Here is a 21589-nt window from a genome sequence, read left to right as displayed (position 1 = left end):
TTGGCCCAGGAGCTTAGCTATAGAAATGAAGGACTGAGCCCACAGCCTTTCAGCCTTTTTGGGCTTTCAGTGCCTTAGCTTGAAGGGAGTCTGGGAATTCCAGGTCTGGAGGCAGCCATCCTGCTGAAGAGCCTACACATGTGTGTGTGTGTGTGGGGGGCACAATCGATGGTGGCCGAGGAGCTCAGCCCCCCAAGCACATCCTCAGGAAAAGGGTGTAGGGGAGCTTGCTTCTGAGAGGATCACAGGGAAGCCTCTGTCAGGTCAAGGTTGGGGCTTTGGATGGACAGCTCTTAGCTGCATAGAAGAGGATTCTTTCAGGGTAGCCCCGGGGAGGGCAGTAGGCAAAGGACCAGTGGTTCTGAAGAATGTGGAGGGGAGAGATCAGTCCACAGGGAGAAAAAGTCCCTGACAGGAGGGAGTCTGGATTCCAGCAGAATCTCCCCTGCAGTTTCTGCCCCTGACCTTGGAGAGCAGCTCCTAAAGCCTGTCTGATCTTGTTCCGAAGGGTCAGGGGAGTGGGACGCAAGAGAGTGGGGTGAGATAGGGGCAGGAATGCAGTTGCTAGAGACAGGACTAGAGCCCAGATGGTGGTCATCTTGTAAAGGAAGAAGAGGAGGAGAAAGAGGAGGGGGGGAGGAGGAGGAAGAAGAGGAGGGAGGGGAGGAGGAGGGAGGAGGAGGAGTGACCCTGGGCAGGCAGGGTGGAACCTGATAGCCAGAGACTCTCCAGGACTGAGGAGGTGACCTGCAGGGATAGGGGTACAGTACGCAGAGTCCACACGAAGTGGCCTTCAGGAATTTGTTGGGAGGAAACACAGTGGACTTTCATTCTTCTATACAAAACAGCATTGTTTTCTGGACACAGGGATCTTCCCTGGAGAGTGCTCTAGTGTCTGGAGTAGCAAAAGTCTGTTTGCAGGGACTACGCAAGTTTCAGATTTTGCCTAGGAAAGGCAGGGCCTATAGACTGCACTGAACACTCAGAAGGCTGGCTTGGGGAGATCAGAGGGAGGGGCAGGAAGGAAGGGAGAAGGGGGCTTGGGCTTCCATGAGCTCAATGTGGGATCCCCTGCAGGTCTCTTCCACCTATCCTGTGACCTGTGGGCAGAGGCATAGAAAACCAGCTAGAGGCGAATGCAACTTGTGGAGCCTCCCTCCCGGCTGTGAACACGGGACTGAGCATCCTCACGTTCGCTTCCGTGCGGCATCTGAAGTCCGCACCTGTCATGTCTACCACACAGAGGATCCCCTAGCACAAGCTCCAAGAACTTCTTAGGCCCCCATCATCCCAGGCATCTGTCAGCTGTGCAGATTCCCCCGCCCCAGCGAGGACCTGCTGATCCTAAACTGCCCTGGGCCTGTTTACCCCTTCAAGGGGCTGCAGTGCATGGAGATCTGCTACAAGAACAGAAGACAAATGGATGTGGGTCCTGCCTGGAGGAGCTTTCAAGAAGAAACTAGAATCTTGCCTGGGAGAATGGATGGGGAGAGGGGAGGGTGGCTCTGGGAATAGGAAGAGACCAGAGGAGACTTTTCACGGTTTGCATCTCATTCTCAAAACCTTTTGAGAGAAACATGCGAATTGGCATGGGAAGCTTGTTCCCTAGGTCATTCTGCCCGAGGTCAGGCACAAGAAGTTAGGACTGGGGTGTCAGCACTGCACTACACATTTGGTCTGTGTCTTTCCCTTGGGACGGGCCCCCCAGGCAAGAGCAAAGATTCTGTTGAAGATGAATGAAGCAAGCGCTCTTGGGCTTAGCCTTCCTTCGGACTCCGGCTCGCCCCCTGTCATTCCCTGCTTTAGCTAAGCCTCACCTAGGTATTTGCAGGCCAGTTAGTTCTGTGGAACCAACTGAATTGGGGAGAAGGGAGGACTGGAGTTAGGGACAGCATAAGTCAACAGAGTTCAGTGTGTTGGGATGTTATCAGGGACATTCATCCTCCTCCAGGGGGAGGAGGAGAACCTGGGAACAGGAATACACTGACCCTGAAGCCAGCACCTCAGGGCTGCTATAAAGTTCTACCAAGAGGAAGGGCACAAAACCACAGTGAGATTATCCCTCCAAGCCGCCTGGAACTATCCAGGACAGATTCTGTTTGTGGTTTCCATCCCAGAAGTAGCTTGGAAACCCCCAGTGTCACCGTCCTTCAGAGCGGTCACCAGACTGCCTGCTGAGCCACTGAACAACTTCTGAAGCCCCTCGGCTACTTCAAATAGCGTTTCCTGCCACCCACAGACAGCAGCCCTTGTCACCCTTGTCAACGAGGGTTCATTTGGAAAGGCACAGTCACTAGGTTGACATGGTACATGATTCAAAAACTGAATCCGTCTAGGGAGGCCAAAGCGTTACGCTTACCTATCAACAAATCAGAGCAATAAAATTCCAAGAAATGCTGTCAGAGTGAATAGGTCTGTTAAGGCAAGTTCTTTGAAGTCCACAGTGTCAGTGGAAAGGAACCTAGATCAGTAAGCCATGGCTGCGGGACAGGCTTGGCCCACATCAGACACACTGAAACTATGTGAGGATGCTCCTTAGAACTTCCACTGTGAAACCTAACCTAGCTGTGAAGACCTACCTTACCCAGGGACACCAATGATACCAACAGGTCAGATTAAAACAAAACAAAACAAAACCAACAAACAAAAAAACCCCAAAACAACAACAACGAGGACAACAACCACAACAAACAAAGCCTTTGAAAGTGCCCAGCAGTGATGGTTGTGACCCCATATCCTCCCGCCCGTCCGTTGACTTTGATTACAAAAGCCAGAAAAACAGTTTAGTTCCTAAAAGGGCATTGAAGTCATTGCACCAATTAATGCTTAGCATCCCTCCAAGCAATGAGCGAGCACAATGTATGATCTCTCTCCATACTCAGTCCCACGCCCCACGCCCCGCCCCACGCCCCACGCCCCATGTTCCACGTCCCACGCCTCTGGCCCTGGCCCCTCCCTCGCCATCTTTCCCGGCACCTGCGCACCTGGTGAAGCGGACCTCGCAGATGCTGCACATGTACGGCTTCTCTCCGGTGTGGGTCCTCATGTGCCGGGGCAGCTTCCCAGCCCCCATGATGACCTTGTGGCAGATGGGGCACTGCTGAGAGGCCTTGGGCTTCAGCTTGCGCTCCTCCACCAGCGGCCAGGGTGGGAAGAGGCTCCCCAGGTGGGTGGCACTCAGGAAGTTGAGATAGGCACCATAGTCATTCTCTGCCTTGATGGGGCCCAGCGGCCCACCAGGCAGGTCAGGAAACATGTCCTTGAAGAAGTCGCTAGAGAAGGGAGGGGGTGGGGGTGGGGCCAGCTCCTCTTTCTCCTCCTCCTTGATCTTTCTGTCCTTGATGACTAGATCCAGTGGCCCACTGTCCATGGGCTGTTCAGGCAGCTGGGCAAAGGCACCAAAGTCACCTGGCCAGAGGTGCGGGAAGAATTCTGGGGCAAATGGAGATAAGGAGGGTCTCCTGTCAGGGATGCTGGCCTTGGGGTACAAGTTCTCCCTCAGCAGAGATTCAATGGAGAAGTCCCGGATCACTCCCAGGTGGCCAGGGCTTTCGGGCTGGAAGGAGTCGGGGAAGTCCCTGGGTGTGTCAGAATAGTCCTTCTCTGTGAGACAGTCTGTCTTGGAGGGGCTCTGGGGGCAGTTGATGTCCTGGGGGTCAGGCAAGTTTTCCTGGTCAGCAAAGTCCTCAGTGTCATCCTCCTCCTCCTCTTCTTCCTCTTCCTCTTCCTCCTCATCATCTTCATCATCGTCGTCTTCATCGTCGTCCTCCTCCTCCTTGTCATCCTCCTCACCGACGTTGCCGCCAGGCTCCATGATCTCCAGGCACACATTCACAATGCACTGGATCTCCAGCATCCTGGCAGCGTTGAGGATGTGCTTGACATTGGAGGCAGTGATGGTGAGTGTGGAGGTGTAGGCAAACTCCAGGATGGCAGCCAGAGCTTCGGGCTGGACAAAGTCAATCTCATAGACGTAGGGCTGGCTGGCCAGGTTACCGGCCGTGAAGAGCTTCTTGAAGTATTTGCTGCAGGCCGCCAGCACCGAGCGGTGTGTCCGGTACTCTTGCTCCTGGACCACCAGCAGAACGTCGCACAGCAGCCCCGCATGCCGCTGCTCGTTGAGGCTGCATAGCACCTCACTGCTGTGGTTAGGGAAAGGGATGCCGATGAGCTCATCGATGTCATTGGCCATGTTCTCAGCCAGAGCCCTGCAGGGACACACAGAAAGGGAGATCAGTTAATGAGTACAGGGGGCTGGGGGCTTATTGCCTTACCTGTGGGTCACAGCCCACCTCAAGCAGGGCTTTCCCCTGTGCCTTAAGACTCTAGGAGTTAGCACCTCACCAGGCAGTGAGCACCAGCTGTGTGGGAAAAGCAACCTAGACCTCTTGACTCGGAGAATTCTGCTTTGGTAACATGGCCTTGGGGGTGGCATCCTGCTCTCTTATGGGGACTCCTGGTGAGTCTGCTTGAGAGATGCTCACAAACCCCCAGGTGCTGACGCCATCTCACATTTTGCACAAGCTACCAGGAAGCCGAGGCCCACTTTCTGTGAGTGACCAGAGGCATGGGGGCATACGGTTTATCTCCTGACCTTGCTTCTGGCTTCATGGTGCCTGATGGAGTGTCTTTCGTGTCTCTCATCTGCAGTTCAGCAATTCCTAAACTTAAAAACCCCTAGCGTTCTACACGTGTACACATAAGCGGTTTCCTTCGTAAGCAGACCCTTAAAGTCGGTATAGACGCGAGTACTCTGTGGATCACTTTCTCAGGTCTGGCTGGTTAATCTCACAGCTCTTTAAACCCCGAAAGAGACAGAGACTGAGGCTTCTAGGCAACATGGATGGTCTCTGACTTACAGTGACTTGATCTAGGACTTTTGACTTCATGGTAGTGTAAAGGCACTCATTTGGTCATCCCCTGTATCCTCTTTCAGTGCAGCAAGTCCACAGACGATAAGACGCTTGGTGTTTTTATTAAGTCAGTGTGTATACAATGATTTTGCATGGCTGTAGGCTAGTGTAGATGCTTTGAGCATTTCGGAGGCAGGCTTTGGCAGAAGGTCAGGCATAATAAATACATCTTTAAATCTTAAAATTATAATAATAATAATTATTATTATTATTATTATTGTGTTTGTGAGCATAGGCCACAGGGTGGAGGTCTGAGGACAGCCATGTTGTCTTCCTTTCTACCTTTATGTAGTTCCAGGGATCAAACTCAAGGCTAAAATGAAAAGAGTGACCACCCCAAAAGCAGATAAGGCTGGGGAGAAAATGAATTGCTTCCACACTGTGAGGGAGGCGGAATGGTTGGCCCTCTCTGAAGAGCACCACAAGCATTTTTAAGGAGCTAGCTACTCAACGACCACCCGATCCAGCCCTTTAAAGCTCAACGCGTAGCTGGCACATATGTGGTAAGACTCTGGTAAGACTGTCCTCATTAGTGCTGACATTACTCTTGTGTAGGTTTTTCCATTGTAATATAGTGTTCCAAGGGGATCTGGGAAGGCTCGGGTTGATAGCTGACCTCTGAAGGATGTCATGAAAGACACTGTTGTTTCAACATTGCTTTGTTGGGTCAGAAGGAGGCCATGTTGGAAGGATGTTCAAGCCACACTATAAAAAGGGTCATATGGCAAGGGACTGAGGCTTCCTGACCACAACCCTGCCACTTGACAGCTGTATAAGTGACCCAGCTCGAGAGTGGCCCTTCCAGTCCCCCATCAGAACTTCTATCATGGCAGCCCAGGTGACATTTTGACTGCACGCAGCCACCCAAGAGACAGAACCAGAGCCACTGCCGAAGCCCTGACCCATAGAAGATGCAAAACAATAAGCACTCGCTCTCACCTTAGCCTCTCCATCTCAGAGTTCGCCACATCAAAGTAGACAGCTGAAAGAGGACCACTGATTGGTTTATGGATGTTATAGTCTGGGACTTGTTTTCTGACATTTTCTGGTAGATAGCAACTGTATGTGTTAGTGTTAAGAAGTCCACACGAGGGGTTGGGGATTTTGCTCAGTGGTAGAGCACTTGCCTAGCAAGCACAAGGCCTTGGGTTTGGTCCCCAGCTCCGAAAAAAAGAAAAGAAAAGAAAAAAAAAAAAAAAGAAGTCCACACGAAGAATGAATTTATTGGGAAACCAACAACTTGTTCTCATTCCCACAAAGCCATCCTGTGAGTAACTGGGTCCTGAGCCTTGGAGATGAAGAGCCCTTGCCCTCTAAGTGAAAGCCAAGGTTGGTGGAATGCCGGAGACTGAGTGTTCACAGGGAGCCACGGTTTACTAGTGACTTATGCTATTAAATGTAGTGATGGTGGGAAATACTTCTCAGGTTCCCAGTATTCCAGAACACAGTCTTGCAATTCTTTCATATGTACTTGAAAAATACTTATACCGTCTGGGTCTAGGCATTGATTATTGTTCAATGTTTACATTTTTGTTTTGTTTTGGGGCAGTGTTAAGAATTAAACCAGGATCTGGGACGTACTGTGTGAGCACTCTATCACTGAGCTACATTTCTGGCCCTATAAAGTGTCCTATATTCATATTAATATCGTGTATGATCAATAGGTAAATATATGATAAGATACATGTAAACATCACCCAAAGTAACTGGAGGTTTATCACTTTCTCATACAGCCCTATTAATTCTTGCCTTATCTATTTGAAGACTATCGTTTGGTCATACAAATTCATCTGTTCGTGTGGGGAACGCCCTCCTCTGCCTTCTTAGAGGAGCCAGAGCCTGTGACTGGGTGTGGTGTTGTGTCTCACTGTGCAGTGAGAGATCTAAGCCCTCAGGTGGGATACTGAGTGGCTGCTGAGATTGTAGAGCAATGTCTCCTTTGGGATCTAGAATCATGACGATACAGCTGTGGCTACATGGCTTTAGAGGCCTCTTCACTTCTCATTGTGTCATTGGATGACCATAAGGTCTGGTAACAGGTGTGACCATTAACAACCTTGGGGAGGGGTTAACAGGCTGGGGGCCTTGGCACCCCTTGTTCCACTGGCTATGTCTTTCAGCGTTTTGGTTCATGGTCTTGTTCCATTTCCTGGAGGAAGGGATGGACTCATGGTACCTCAGGGCTATTTCTCTAGACAGAAGACTAACCTCAGGGTGTGGGCTGAGTGGGGAGCGCTGTGCTCAGGAGACAGGCAGAGGCCCTTTCATTGTCTCTTTGGGAAGAGACACTTATGTTCTGGGTGAAGTTCCCGTGCTTTGGTGAGCTAGTGTACAGTAGTGTCCCAGAGGGGAAGCCATGTTCCTCCCCCACTTCCTTACCCAAGCTTTGCAGTCCTTCCCTCCATTTTCCTCACCCAAGCCAAAGCCAAGAATAACACAGAGGGGAAACACACATACGTGCATGCAGATGCTCAACGGCAAGCAGAAGCTGGATGAGAACTGTAAGCTTCCAGTGGGAAGAAAATAGCAAAGTAGATTTGGGATAAAGGACACAGGAGAGAGTGGGAGACGGGTCAGGTATGGAGGAAGAGGTAATTAGGTATGATTAGCATTCTAGAGCGTGCCAGGCCTAACCTAGCCGGTCCTTGTTCTCCGCCACAGTGGGAGTTTCTAGAATCCAGATGGACCCAAGTAACAGATATCCAACCATCAAATGAGTCTTTCCTCTCTCAGAGAGAACTGTGCTTCTCAGTTGGCCTCCAAGAGGCCAAAGGCACCTATCCCTGGTAGCCAACACTGACAGCCACATTAACCACTGCTGTCATTTACCAAGTGTCTGTCACACCTGAGTCATCACGCAGCTAATCCTTTCTCAACTGCACAACTGTTGAAAGCATGTGTTCTTAGCTTCATTCACAATGCTCAGATAAAGGAGCAGCTATGTAGAGGCTGAGAGATGAACCCAAGGCCACACAGACGGCAAGTGTCTGCATGATATGAGCCCAGTTGTGTTGCAAGCAAATGCCTTTGCTAGGCAGAAGCCCTGCCATGTCTAGTTTGGGGACGGAGAAATCTGAACTTTTCTCTCTGAAGGATGACTGTCTCTTACTCAAGGATTTGAGGCCATCATGAGGGATGTGTATCACATGATTGAGACCCACACTTGTACATAACTAATGGGGTAGGTGGCTCAGAGCCCTGTGAAAGGAGAGGTGCAGACAGAAAGGTATGAGGCCCTGTGGGTACTCGATCAGACGTCTTTCTAGGAGCACGGCCTTATCTGAGCAGTGGGGGATATATGGGGGCTTATGGGACCCCACAATAACCCACCTCATTTGAATCTGGAAGGTTTTGGATTTCTATTAACCTCGATCTTGGGGGTTCTCAGCCAGCTTGTCCTTAGAGGCACCCAACAGCAGGAGCTTATCTGCTCAGGGTTCATGGCTGACAGTCTCTGGAACTTCTCCCCCTGGAGTGCTCTCCTACACACAGAGGCTGTGTCTCATACAATGGTTGTGAGGACCCAGGGATGCAAGCCTGCCTTCTGGAACACTGTTGGCCAGTGTGAGCAGAGAGGAATCCACAAAGGACAGCTGCCCCCAAACAGGAGTCTTGGGCAGATGGGACTGGCCCAGGAGTCAATCTTTATGAAGGCCTATGTTCTTAAGGCATCTTCCCACAAAACCTTCTGAGAACAGTCTCTCTGATCTCCTATGCCATCCCTGGCATGCACCAGGCCTCTTAACCTATTTCTTGACTCAGGGACCCCCTAATCCAATAAGGCAGGCAGGGTTTGGAAGAGCATGTCCATTTTACAGATCAGGAAAATAAGGTACACAGGGGAGCCTGTGCCCAGGAGCATGTGGCAACTTAGTATCCAAGAGACCTAGAAGTGCGGTGCGTTAATGCCTAAGCCTGTCCAACCCCTGTTAGTCTGCACTGCCCTTGACTTGTACAGGACCGCCTGGCTAACAGAGGACACTTTCTGGGCAGATTGTACTCACCTCTGATCCCCTAGTCTTGGAAATGGGGAATTGAATGTGTAGATGGTATAAGGGGACAAGCTGTCCTAGGGCAGCAGGTACACTGAGGTCTTGTTCCTAAGATGACTTGGTGTAGGGCAGACTCTGTCTTTTCTATGTCTGTGTCACTCTAAGGACACCGTCAGCCGTGACTGGGTAGATGCTACACGCAGAGATCAGCTCAGCATGGTGCGGGGTAGGATTCAAGAGCTCCCCACCCCTTGTCGAGGAGCTATGGGAGGAAATGGCTTGGGCAGCGGAAGAGAGTCGGTTTTCTTTAAGGGTGGCTCCTGGTAGGTTGACCGTGCTCTAGTGGATCGCCCCACACCCACAAGTTTATGTAGGTGAGCAACAGTGAAGGATAGGAGGCTCAGAGCCCTGCGATAAATTAGACTTGGTAGGTTATTTTTAAAAAGGAAGCGGGAGGGGTTGGGGATTTAGCTCAGTGGTAGAGCGCTTGCCTGGGAAGCGCAAGGCCCTGGGTTCGGTCCCCAGCTCCAGAAAACAAAACAAAACAAAACAAAACAAAAAAAAAAAAAAAAGGAAGCGGGAGCTAGAAAGTGATCCAAGAAGACTTAGGAGAAGGGATGGAGGACGTAGGATAAAAATGTATTGTTGTGCATGTATGCAATTCTCAAAGAACAAAAACACTATATTAAAAGTAACTAATAAATTGACTATAAGGAGATTGGCCGAGAGAAACAAAGAGATATCAGTAACAGGGGCGGGACAACCACAGCACTCTGCCTTTGGGACCCCAGACATTTGAACACAGCCTTGCCTGCCACTCATGAGGCATTTGTTTTTAAATGCATTCTGGTCACATTTTCCATTTTTACTGTGAACCTCATTCGATGGGATTTGAGAGTCACACAGCTAGAAAACAGTGGAGTGCCACTGTTTCCTGATCTGCCGTGGCTGCCGTGGTAGTGTGACCTGGGGGACAGTTTTACCATGCTGGGCAACGCAAGTGTCTCCCAGAGTGATGCTCAGCTCAGCAAACCTAAGCATGATGTTGTCCCTCTGTCAATCTCCTGGGCTGATGGCCCAGCCAGCAGGTTTCCTCCACCACACCCTGTCCCCGGCTCCTAGCTCCTCCATGCCCAGCCCTGGAGCATGGCAGCCACCTGGTGGGATTAGTGGCTGTGAGGGCACATGAGTGCTATGCAGGGGCAGGTGGAATGGAGGTTTCCTCTGTAGACCCAGGAATTGGACAGTGGCTCTGCCCTACATAGTTTTCAGGCACTGAAGTCAGTGGTGGGCTGGAGGCTGAGGAGTCATGGCTCAGGCCATTTGTTCTGGGTGTGCCTCACCCTGGCTTTGGAAGATTCCTCAAGCAGAATGGCTACACCCCTTAGCCCCAGGATGCCCCTAAGCCTCGGATGCCCCAGAGGCTGGGGCCAGACATGTAGGCTGGGAGGCTGGGCAGAGCTACTTCAGCTTCTCTTCTGTGCCCCACCTGTTGCAAGCACCCTGGGCAGAGTGCCTACGCCGGCTGAAGCCAGCCATTCCTGCTCTGCCACCTTGCCAGGACATGCCTAGAGCCCACGGCCCACAGCTCAGCTGGGTCTGTGCAGCCCCTGGGCTTCAGAGTCATCACATTTCTTTAGAAGCCCTCCCCACTGCATACTGTGCAACCTCCCTTTCTCCCTTGCCATGCCAGAGCTACAGGGGAGGTGAGACGCAGGAATCAGGTACTTCTGGGTTCTCCTTCCAACCACAGGCAGGTTTCACATGAAGGCCTTGGGTTTCCCTCCTGTGATAGGCACCTAGTTCTCACTTCACGTTCCGCTGACCCCAAAGTGAAGGATTGTTGAGACTCACACAAGAGAATTGCCTCACGGCCCCACTTCCTGTGGATTTTCCTAGGGCCTCTTAGATAGAGGATTTGGCTAGAGTACATGATGAGATGTGTACGTCCCTGCAATCCTTGCACTTGGGAGGTAGAGGCAAAAGGATCTCCAGTTCCAGGCCAGTTTGCACTGTGAGTTCAAGCCAGCGAGCAATCCTGCCTCAAAAAGAGAAATGGAGGCAGAGATAGAGACAGAGGTGACAGTGACTGAGGAGACAGACGCACAGAAGGTCTCACTCATGGCACTCACCGAACGCTGGAGATCACAAGCCTCTGCCCTGGACTCTGCCCACTGTGTCGAGCTGTACCTTCTGTCAGTTCACTCCCCACCATCATCACCCACTGTTCTGCCTCCCCATCTACTCCATACTTGTCTTGCCTCCTCGGATCAAGTGTGCCCCTTTTGTTATTTCTTCAACTCTTAGCGAGTACAGGCAGGGGAGGGTGGAGAGGATGACTCTTCTCTTTGAAGAAAAGTTACACCTCTTTTTCTTTTCATTCGAATAAAGAACTCATTACTTCCGTTTATTACAGGCCATTGCTGGAGCCAGAGAACTCCTTGGGAGGCTTTTAAAACCGTATCACGTCACAGAAAATCTAGATGATGAAATACACCACCGGCATCTATAGACAGTTCCAAGTCATCCTGGTGGTGTGACACCGACCAATCCCAGGGCACTTCACTGTCTGTTCTGGAGGGCACATGCAGCTGTCCCGATGACTGGTCCTAGGAGCCACCACTCCTTTGTGCCATCTCCATCCCATGCTTCAGGTTTCCAGTGTGGAGGACAAGGGACTTCACAAGGGTGTCACAGCCAGAGCTGAGAAAGTCAGAGAGCATGAGGGGGTGAGGCTGAAGGTCCAGGTGTGCACTCAGTGGAAAGAGGTCCAATCCCTCTTGAGAAGGGACCATAGTTAAATAGATCTGCTCTGCGATAGATTAATGCTGTGACCCTGGACCAGACAAGTCTCTTTCGGAGCTCCAGTGTTTTCTCTTCTAGTCTAGGAGGTTGTGAGGTCTGGTGGTTCTGTGGCGCCCTCCAGATAACCCGCCATTTTGTTTACGTGACGGGTCCTTTCATTCCCAAGTCATGACTAGCTCAACGTTGGATGTCGGGGCGATGGTGGTAGTGAGATGTTTCTTGTTACCATGGCTATCTTTATTCAAACGGGGCAGTGAGGACAAGCTGGGTCTTGACAAGCAGTGCGGCTCAGCATTTCTTGTGCGGCCAGGATGCCTCTCCATGATGGTGCTTTAGCTGGTAGGGGCTCCACCAGGGAACCGCATCAAAGGCATGAAGCCTTCAGGAAGCCAGGGCTTGGGACAGGGGAACAGAACATTCTGGAAGGGAGGAAAGCAGGCTCAAGGTGAGGCACAGAGGCAAAGCTCGCATTGCACATGCGCATATGTGGACAGGAACAGTGTTAGGCACAGCGGCAGAGCTAGCATTGCGCATGCGCACATGCAGAGAGGACCATCGAGTGTTAGGCAAGGCAGAGCAAGCACTGCACATGCGCACATGCGGACAGGAACAGTGAGTGTTAGGCTCAGAAGCAGAAGGCGGATGAGCTTAGGAACATACAGGCCAGGACGGAAGACTTCATATAATATCATGCTACGATAGCCGGAGTCAGGGTTTGAAAGGGAGGCAGGGGATGAGGGGACCCTCCAAACAAGGGGCTCTGTTTAAGAGGCCACACGAGGTTCAGGAATAGGAGGGATGAGGCTGGCACTGTACTGCATTTGGGGAAGGGATGGGCAACAGGCAGGCTGGAGGAGGGAAGGGCAGCCAAACCCTGAGGAGAGCCTCCGTGCCCGCCCGGGCAGCTGCTCCCATTACTCACAACCTTTCCTGCCCTTCCCTTGCCCCAGACCTCATGCAGGATCTGGTGAGGGAGGGCCCTGTCGGTGGCAACAGCTGTGGGAGGAAGGAGACCAGAATCATGGGCCCAGCCTGCCACAGGTGTGCAGTGTCTCGGTTACGCCCCAGCTCTTGAAAAACACTTCGGTCTCCTTGCTATTGTCGTCTCCATTTTGAGAGAAGGGCAGTTGGAGCGGCAAGGCTGGAGGGTCAGGAGATCTAACGCGGCCTGCGTTTTCCAAAGGAAGTGAAACCTCAGATTTGCCTCCAAACTTGCATTTTTCTTCTAAGCAAATGTCCTCTACCGCGAGAGCCGCCTAGTATTTGGCTGGGAAAGAACATACTGGAAGCTTGCAATTTCCAGGCTTAATTGCACAGTTACGTGTAATATTATTATATAGAACTTTTATTGCCCTGAGAAGTCCAAGTATTTCCTCTTCCTATTTATACTCAGGCCCAGGCTCTCCCGGCCTGTAATTTCTACCTTGCCCACTGAGGGCTATTTGGTGCTAGGAACCCTTTCTAAAGAGAGAGCAGTAAGATTGGGAGCTGGACACTCTACTGTCTCAAGCAACTCCTGTCACTGGCCCGTTCCATTATCACTACCCAGGGACTGATCTGGGGGACCGCTAAGATGTGGGTGCTCTATAAAATATCCAACCCTTGTTCATTCAGCAGGGGAAGCTGACCCAGAGCAAAATATTACAGACCAATAGGAGGCAATAAGAAAGCCAGGTAGGCACAGCCTGGAATCAGTGATGAGTCACAGAGAGGAATCATCTCAGTGGGTTCCTTCGGTCACGGTCAGGGAGATGCATGGCAGCAAGTTCAGTGCTCAGCTGAATGCCCGATGTGGTCTTCTCTCTGCTAATATTTGCCTGTAGCTGCAGAGGTCCAGCAACAAGGCCTGGACTCTAGAAAGCTACTATCATGGAGGAACACATACATTCCCACCCCATTCCCCGCCACTGCCAACCCATTCTCTCTGAGAATTTCGATCCTCAAACAGTCATAAATCACGGCGAAAATATTCTCCAGGCATGGAATTTTCCCCAATCCACCCTTCTCGAGGAGACCAGCCAGATCCAACCCATGAATTAGAGTCAGTGCAGAGTTTCCTCTCACCGGGGCAGCGGCTTCCCCGTGATGTCTCCAAAAATCAGAAATGATGAAGAAGAAGAAGAAGAAGAAGAAGAAGAAGAAGAAGAAGAAGAAGAAGAAGAAGAAGAAGAAGAAGAAGAAGAAGAAGAAGAAGAAGAAGAAGAAGAAGAAGAGATTACAGAGTTAGAACAGAGCTGGCCAACCAATACTGGCAGATGTGACTGGGTCTTCTCCTATGCTGAGCGTAGGTAGGCACACACATGCATTAGACAACTCCTCACTTGGTACCAGAACCAGAAACAATCCCCAGGTCAAAAGAAATATGTAGGGGCCATAGAAAGTTCCAAATGCAACTGGAGCACTTTGAAAAGATTTGCTTAGTGAATGGAAAGACATCCTAATCTCGGATAGCCAAATCACCCTAAACCGTTTCTCGAGTGCAATATGATCCTAACAAGGACATCAGTAAGGACTTCTGCTGAAGTCTGGATGCTTTTTTAATGAACTTTCTAACGCATTTAAGGAAGCCAAGAAGTTTTTTGAAACAGATGTTTGGTAGGAAAAGGTATACCAGACTGTCCCAGAGGAGCCGCCAGGTAGAAAAGAACAGGAACAACAGAACACCAGAAAAGCACGTATCAACATATATCCATATGTGTAAGAATAAAGCATGCTGCAAAGGCAGAACTTCAAATTGTGCTTTAACATGGATTTAACATGAAGTATACGAAAACAGATACCCTTCAAATGTGGGGGGATCCTCGGCATCACTCAGTCTCAGGGAGCAAAAGGAAACGCTTGGGGCCACAGAGACAGACAGCCCAGTGCTTGTGAGCACACGCAGAGGACCTAGTATTCTGTTCCCAGCAGTATGTCTGGCCTTACAACTGCCTGTAATTCAAGCTCCGAGGATCGGATGGCCTCTTCTGACCTTTTCGGGTACCTGTACACCTGTGGTGCACACAGACACATGAACAGACGGACAGACACGGGCACACACACGAGACAAATATAGACATAGACACACAGACATGCACATACACACAGACACACACACACACAAATACAGACACAGAGACATACACAGACATGCACACACACATACATACACAGAGACATACAAAGACACGCACACACACAAATACAGACACAGAGACACACAGACATGCACACACACACATACACAGAGACATACACAGACATGCATGCACACACACACAAATACAGACACACACAAACACATACAGACAAATACAGACACACACATACAAACACACATACACAGACATACATTGACACACACAAACACACACAAATACAGACACAGACACACACACACATACAAACACACATACACAGACACACATTGACACACACAAACACACACAGACAAATACAGACACACATGCACACACACACAGACACACACACACTTGGATATTTTTACCAACTACAAAGCATAGTGCTCAGCCCACAGCTCACTCCCATGTTCAGCAAGATAAAGACGCTCACTTGTAGGTACTGACTTGTGAAGAGATGGCTTCTTCTGACTGCTTGTGGTGTTTGAGTGGGGTTAGAGGGGTGCCAGTAAGGGAACAAAATGCACATCCATGGCTATATATATATATATATTTGGGTTTTAAAGCCATTAGTATTAAAGTTGTTGAGGAATTTAGATTCTCCTTTCACAAGCTGGTACGTCATCTTTAGAGGTTTGGTTTGGTTTTACTTCTGCAGCATTTGATCATTGTGGGTTCATTCGTCTTGCTTACTTGGTTTTGTTTGTCTGTCTTCCTGTTTGCTAACTGCAATGAATGACCTGGATATCTGCAGGTACCTGAGGAGATATCTGTGGTGAGACCCGGCTGTAGCCATCAGCGCATCCTGTTGGACACAACCTAGCAGAATATTAGCCCAGAAGCTGCCTATTACCCAAGCAACAGCCTTGTGGCTGGATAGGCTGGCCATGCAGATCTTGGTCCCCCCCCCCCCAGCACAGGATTCCAGGCACGGGAGGGCAGTTTTTGCTTGTGCATTTATTACATAGCTATAAAGGACACGGTGACAGAGGAGCCATGAGGCAATTTTAACATCGTATGATCTTCAGGATCCCTGGAGGGCTTGGCTCTGAGAATGTTGCAGCGATGATGGCCTCAGTGCCTTCCAGTGACCTCCCTGTGGCATCTCTCTCTCTCTCTCTCTCTCTCTCTCTCTCTCTCTCTCTCTCACACACACACACACACACACACACACACACACACACTGTGGCTTATGACCGCACATTCACGATCTGCTTCATAGAGCAGCTACTGAGCTCTAAGGTTGAACTGGCTGTCCTGGATAGTGTCCCCTCTCTACTGCTTCCCAGGAGTCTCCTGAAGGCATTCCATTGTCTCAGTTTGTTCTGAACCTAGTCTCGATGCTATCTCTGTCTTTCTTTAAAGTAGGCCTCCGAACTGCCCCCAAACACATCGTGTCCACTTTGCCCCTGCATGTCTGTTTCTTAGATTCACTTACTTCTTTTAGCTCCTCACCTATCTTAAAAAAAAAAAAAAGATCTACGTTGTTATGCATATAAATGTTTGCCCCCATGTATGTATTAGCACCATATGCATGCACTGCCCACAGAGGCCAGAAGAGGGCGTCAGATCCCCAGAAGCTGGAGTTACTGATAGCTGTGAGTCACCATAGGGGTGCTGGGAACTGAACTTCTGTCCTCTGCGAGAGCAACACATACTCTGAACCGCTGAGACTCCAACCCCTCACTCCCCCTCTTGTCTTTCCCGTCTTGGCAAGGTTCAGTGTGAGTCAGTCAGCCCCCCTTCTTCCCCGACTCTTGTCGTCTCTAACCCAGGTGACTCTGTGTTAGGGTACCTAGCCTTTCTGGTGCCTGGTTACTTTTACCTCCAGATATTCCTGTTGTGTGTGGGCTCCTCCCGCAATGTATCTGGAACGGGCTGTGTGTCCCTGGAAAGGTAAAGGAGGGGAACTTCCATGGCTAGCTCATACAAGAACGGCCACATCTATTAGACTGCTTTTCCCTCTTGGAACTCTGTGTGGAGGAGAGCCTGTTCCAGGCCCAGTGACTGTATAACAAGAGAGAGAAGAACTGAGGCTTTCTACTATCCATAAACATCAACACTACAGCTATACAAAGGACTGGGCTCTCAAGACGGCTTGTCTTTCTGTCCCAACAGATGACTGTAGATGACTGAAGCCTCGGTCTCTAGATTGCAGCCTTGTCAGAGTCCTAAGCCAGAACTCCATAACTGAGCTGCTCCTGAACTCCTCACTATAAATACTTTCTGTTGTTTTAGGCGGCTAAAGCTTAGGGGCGATTTTGTTACACTGGAATAGCTAACAGCATACACTAGTTAACTCACCTCTGGGGAGCCAAGATGTCCGTTTCCTTCCTTGCCCGTTTAGTATCCCACCTATGTTTTCGTGTGTTTAATCTTGCCTCTCTGAGAATACAGTAAAGACTTCTGTGCTTTGTGTACATTCTATGTCCCATCATGCTTAGGGGGAGCTGGGGGACATTCTCACCGACCTTCTAGCTTACTGTGTGTGGAAAGAAGGCAATCGAGTTCTCGAGAGAACCTGCCCGTGCCAGCACACGGGCTTGCGTGTCCCGTGCCCTCTGGGCATTGCTATGGCATGACTGAGGCTGCTAAATGTCCCCAAGCTGCAACCTTGATCTCCAGTGTGGTGACACTGCATTGGTGTAACCTGAGCATGAGGGCTTGAAGTGAGGTGACCTGGGGTACAGTTCTCTGAAGGAGTTAATGTAGATCTTGAGGGACCCTAGCTCATTCTTATGAAAGTGGGTTTTTCCAAAACTAAGAAAATGTGCCTGTCTCATATGTCTCTCTGACTTCCTGTCTCATCATGACTGTGCCCTACTAGGGTGCCATAATGTGATATAATCAGAGGGACTGACCAGAGCTGACCAAATGCTAGCACTAGGTTCTTGAAGCTCCAGGACTGTGAACTAAAAATAACCTCTTCTCTGTAAAGAACCCAGACTCAGGTATTTTATTACAGCAACAGAAGATGGACCAGAGCAGTATGTGAACAGTGTGCTGTGTTTGTTTACATGTAGGATACCTACACACTCACACCTAAGACACAAAACTCGCTGTCATGCCCAAGCCTGCTCACGTGAGAAGTTCCAAATAGCCTTGCATGCCGGGAGGAAGGAGAGGAGGACCTGGAGAGGGCTGCTATTATAACCAGTGCTTTCCATGATTTATTTACCCACTCCACACCCTTTCCAAAAATATTTCCTTTAAAACCAGAGTGACAAGCCCCCTTTCAACTTCTCCTGATGGTCAGTTCTAAATAGATGGTATGCTTAACCCCACACAACAATTTAGGAACTTAAGAATAAAAAAAAAAAAAAAAAAGCGTTGGGCGTAGGGCTGCGGCAGCTTCTGGAAGGGCCCTGGCCCAACACCTCCTGAGCCACCTGGCCCATCCCTAGACACACCTCCTACCCAGGCCTTCTACCTGAAGACAAAACACAAGAGGATGTGACCGCTCCTGCCTGGTCTCTGGTTCGTAAGCCTGTGGGAGATATTTCCAGGCTGTTGAACATGGGAGAAGGGAGGAGCGCTGTGTTGTTCGAAGCCTTCTGAACAGCTCAGGGCCAGCTCCGGCCGGGTGGGTGGAGGTGCCCAAGGATGCAATTAGTATGGAGCCCATCCTCTCCCACAAGACCATTTTGTCCCAGGGCAATAAAGCACCGGCTTATCCGCCCTCTGATTTGGGTTGGATGAGATGAATTTTTAGCTTTTGCTGGGGAGTCTTAGCCAGTGGGGAAGACAGCGGGGAGAGGGAGGGTGTCAGGACTACGCAAACATACTCCAGTCCTTCAGAGCAAGGGCAGAGGGAGTGCACTGCGCACGCGCACGGCTGGGGGGTGGTGGTGGCCCGGGTGTGTCCTCACGCATGCGCATGGCTGGGATCATCCGTTCTCACTTCAACCAAGCATGTTCTTTTTGCCCAATTAGCTACCCATTGTTGCCAGGTGGCGTCTTAAACATTAGTTGTCCCTCTCTCCTTAGCGCCTGGCTCCCAGGGCATCAACCTGCCCACCTGTTTGCTCGCCTCCTACTGGTTTTACTGATTGCCAGCAAGCCATTGTCTACCACTTTAACATTGCTCATTCTGTCCTGTCAGTTAAAATACAGCCGCTGCCACCACCTACGCCTAACCCTTGCTCACTCAATAAGACGTGCTCATGTTTCACCTCCTCCAGAAAGCCCCCCTGAACTAGGTGTCTATCCTTCAGCGCCCTTCTATCAAAAGCATGGGGCATACAGGAGAAGAGTGTGAAAAAAAAAAAGTGTTTTCTCTGTGTCTGCGTCAAGACGGGGCACAGGCTGCTCCAGTATAGGACAGGGCCTGTGGCTTCTCCTTATAGGTACCAGTGTCTCTGAGCTGAGTCGCTGAGCACTTCGGGTTGTCCTCCCTGAAGTAGTCAAGCTCATCTCTGCCATAGTGAAGAGGGATGGGCTTGGGAGGATGAGAAATGAAGTAGGACGGCGAAGGTTTTGCCATTCCAAGAAGGCAACAGACATCAACGCACAGCATCTATCTGCTTACCTGAGGCAAAGGGAGTAACGTGCTAAACCCGTGGCAAACCAGATGCTTGCCATGCTAAACCAGATCATGTATTAAACATGGACTATAAATCTGCAGGGGGAAAAAACAGAAACCGCCAAAATTCTAATTCTCCCCATTAAACACTTTGTAAATCAGTAGAGAAAGGATTAGTTAGGAGCTTTTGGGGCTGGCCCAACAATGCTTCGACTTGGTGATAATTCCAAGGCAGCCACTGTGGAACATTCCACTTGGTTCCTCAGCACACTCTTTCCTTTATCCCGGGGGACAGGGGCCCAGACCTACCCAGAATGCCAGGACAGTGGGAGGCACGCCCACAGTCAGCTTCTCCTATATGCATGGACCTGTACTAGAGTTCAGCTTTGAAGTTAGTCAAGCAATAACAGTACAGGAGAATAATTATAACAATATGTTGTAATAAAGGTTATTGAATATGTTTGAATTATTCATTCCTGGATGTTTCTACTTAATATTTCAGAACAGTGGCTGACCCTGCGTTAACTACAGCTGCAGAGATGGAAACGTCAGCATTATCGCCCTCTGAGATGTGACGGGACACCTCGGAAGGGGCCGGACGCCGTGGGAAGGCACAGAAGGATAGTCTTTTGAGGACCTACTATGTGCCAGGTAGTGATCCGATTCTTTCATGTTTATCTCAGTCCTCAGGCAAATACTATGGGGTGAGGTTGCAAGAGTCTGTCACTGAAGCAGATCAGGGCCTGAGCCGTTCCAGGACTTCCACTGAGGGCAGCAGTGGTGGCGAGGACTGAGGAGGGTGACTGAAAACATCAGAGGGTGACCTGGCTGTATCAGGACTGGATGGGACCTTTCAGGGTTGAAGATGTGGAGGCTCGGAGAATGACAAGAGACATTTGCCTGGTTAAAGTAGAAAGTACTCCATTGCCGCCAGAATGCTCCTGCTGGCCTGGAAACCATACTGCTTACCCCAGGGCCTTGCTGTCCATCCTGCTCAGCTCCCTGTTGTGTGCCCAGGCAACAAGAGGCGGAAGAAATTGGGGTCTCTGCTTTCCAGTGCCTCAGAAAGAGCTCTAAAAACACCTCCTTCACCCCTAAGTAACCCCCTCCCCTTCTTGCTTGTCAAACCCAGAGGTAAGATCAAGCCTCCACATCCCCAGGACTCTCCTGGCTTGCATTTTGAACGTTTCCCGTTCCACAAATCTCCATTCGGGACAAGCTGTGACAGTCGGTCACCCAAGATGGTTTCTATCTTCTTGTCCACACCGCCCACCTTCTTGGCCTTTAAAGATGACATGCTTCCCCCCCCCCCCCCGCCCCGTGAAACACATCGGGGCTTTTGAAGCCCACACCCTTGGATTATTGCCTGCTCCATTGGATGCCAAAGAATTCCTGTCACCTGTATTGCTCAACTCTGGCACCTTTCCACCTTAGCTGTAAGGGGACAGTCCCCTGCCTGCCTCCAAGAGGACAAAGAAGGTAGGAGGTAGGAAGACAGAATGACTGAAATGGGGGGAGTGAGAAAGAGGAGGTGAACGAAAGGAAAGTATGGGGGGGTGAGCAGAGGTGGGGACAAGGAGAGAAAGCCAGAGCAACAATGCGGATGACCAACATGGATGATATATGGGTGCTGAGGCCTGGACTAGATGGGTCCCTAGGTGCTCTCTGTGGCTGTGGGGTTACTCAGTATTATCATTTTGGCCTTCTGGAGCTTATGCAGTGAAGGGTGAGGACCTTCACAGCAATCCTGAGGGACTCTTGTGTACCTCTGAGATTGTCCCTGGTCATTCGTGCATGTGGCACGATTTTAAGTGCTCCTTAATAAGGACGGTGACACTTGTGATATTGATCTCTGGCAATCCAGTCCTCTTAAGTAGGTCTTTCCGAGTCCTTGTCAACACAAGGTTGGGTAATTATCTTGGAAATTTGAGCAACGTAGCCAGGAAGATGAGAAGGTGGCCCAATCCCTTGGGAAGGAGAATCAGGGCTGGCTCTATCCATCCGTAGGTGGTGCTGGATGAGGTAACTGGAGGGCGTCTTTCTGAGCTTCAACCAACCAAACCTTCTAGCAGCCTGACTTGAGGTGACCCAGCCTGCCTTTTGGCCATTGGGAATTCCCACCGAGAGTGATTCGAACAGGACACCTAGCACTTGAGTTAATCTAGGATTTCTGGGTAGATCCAGAGTCAAATGTGAGAGTTCATCAGATCAATAACTTGTCTTCTTGGAGATCACAGT

General features: G+C 50.2%; 1 protein-coding gene across 7 annotated transcripts in view; it reads right to left on the bottom strand.

Moving 5' to 3' along the window:
• The window catches only part of Zbtb7c (zinc finger and BTB domain containing 7C), a 329246-nt gene that overhangs the window by 11693 nt on the left and 295964 nt on the right, over positions 1–21589 (bottom strand). For all 7 annotated transcript variants that reach the window (XM_039097091.2, XM_039097092.2, XM_063277570.1 and 4 more), the window contains one exon: positions 2985–4208. In XM_039097091.2, the coding sequence (XP_038953019.1) occupies positions 2985–4192 (1208 nt within the window). In that variant the 5' untranslated portion in view covers positions 4193–4208. The remainder of the gene's footprint in view (positions 1–2984; positions 4209–21589) is intronic.

Source organism: Rattus norvegicus, chromosome 18, assembly GCF_036323735.1.
Source record: "Rattus norvegicus strain BN/NHsdMcwi chromosome 18, GRCr8, whole genome shotgun sequence".
NCBI lineage: Eukaryota > Metazoa > Chordata > Mammalia > Rodentia > Muridae > Rattus > Rattus norvegicus.
This window is presented reverse-complemented; position numbering and strand designations above follow the sequence as displayed.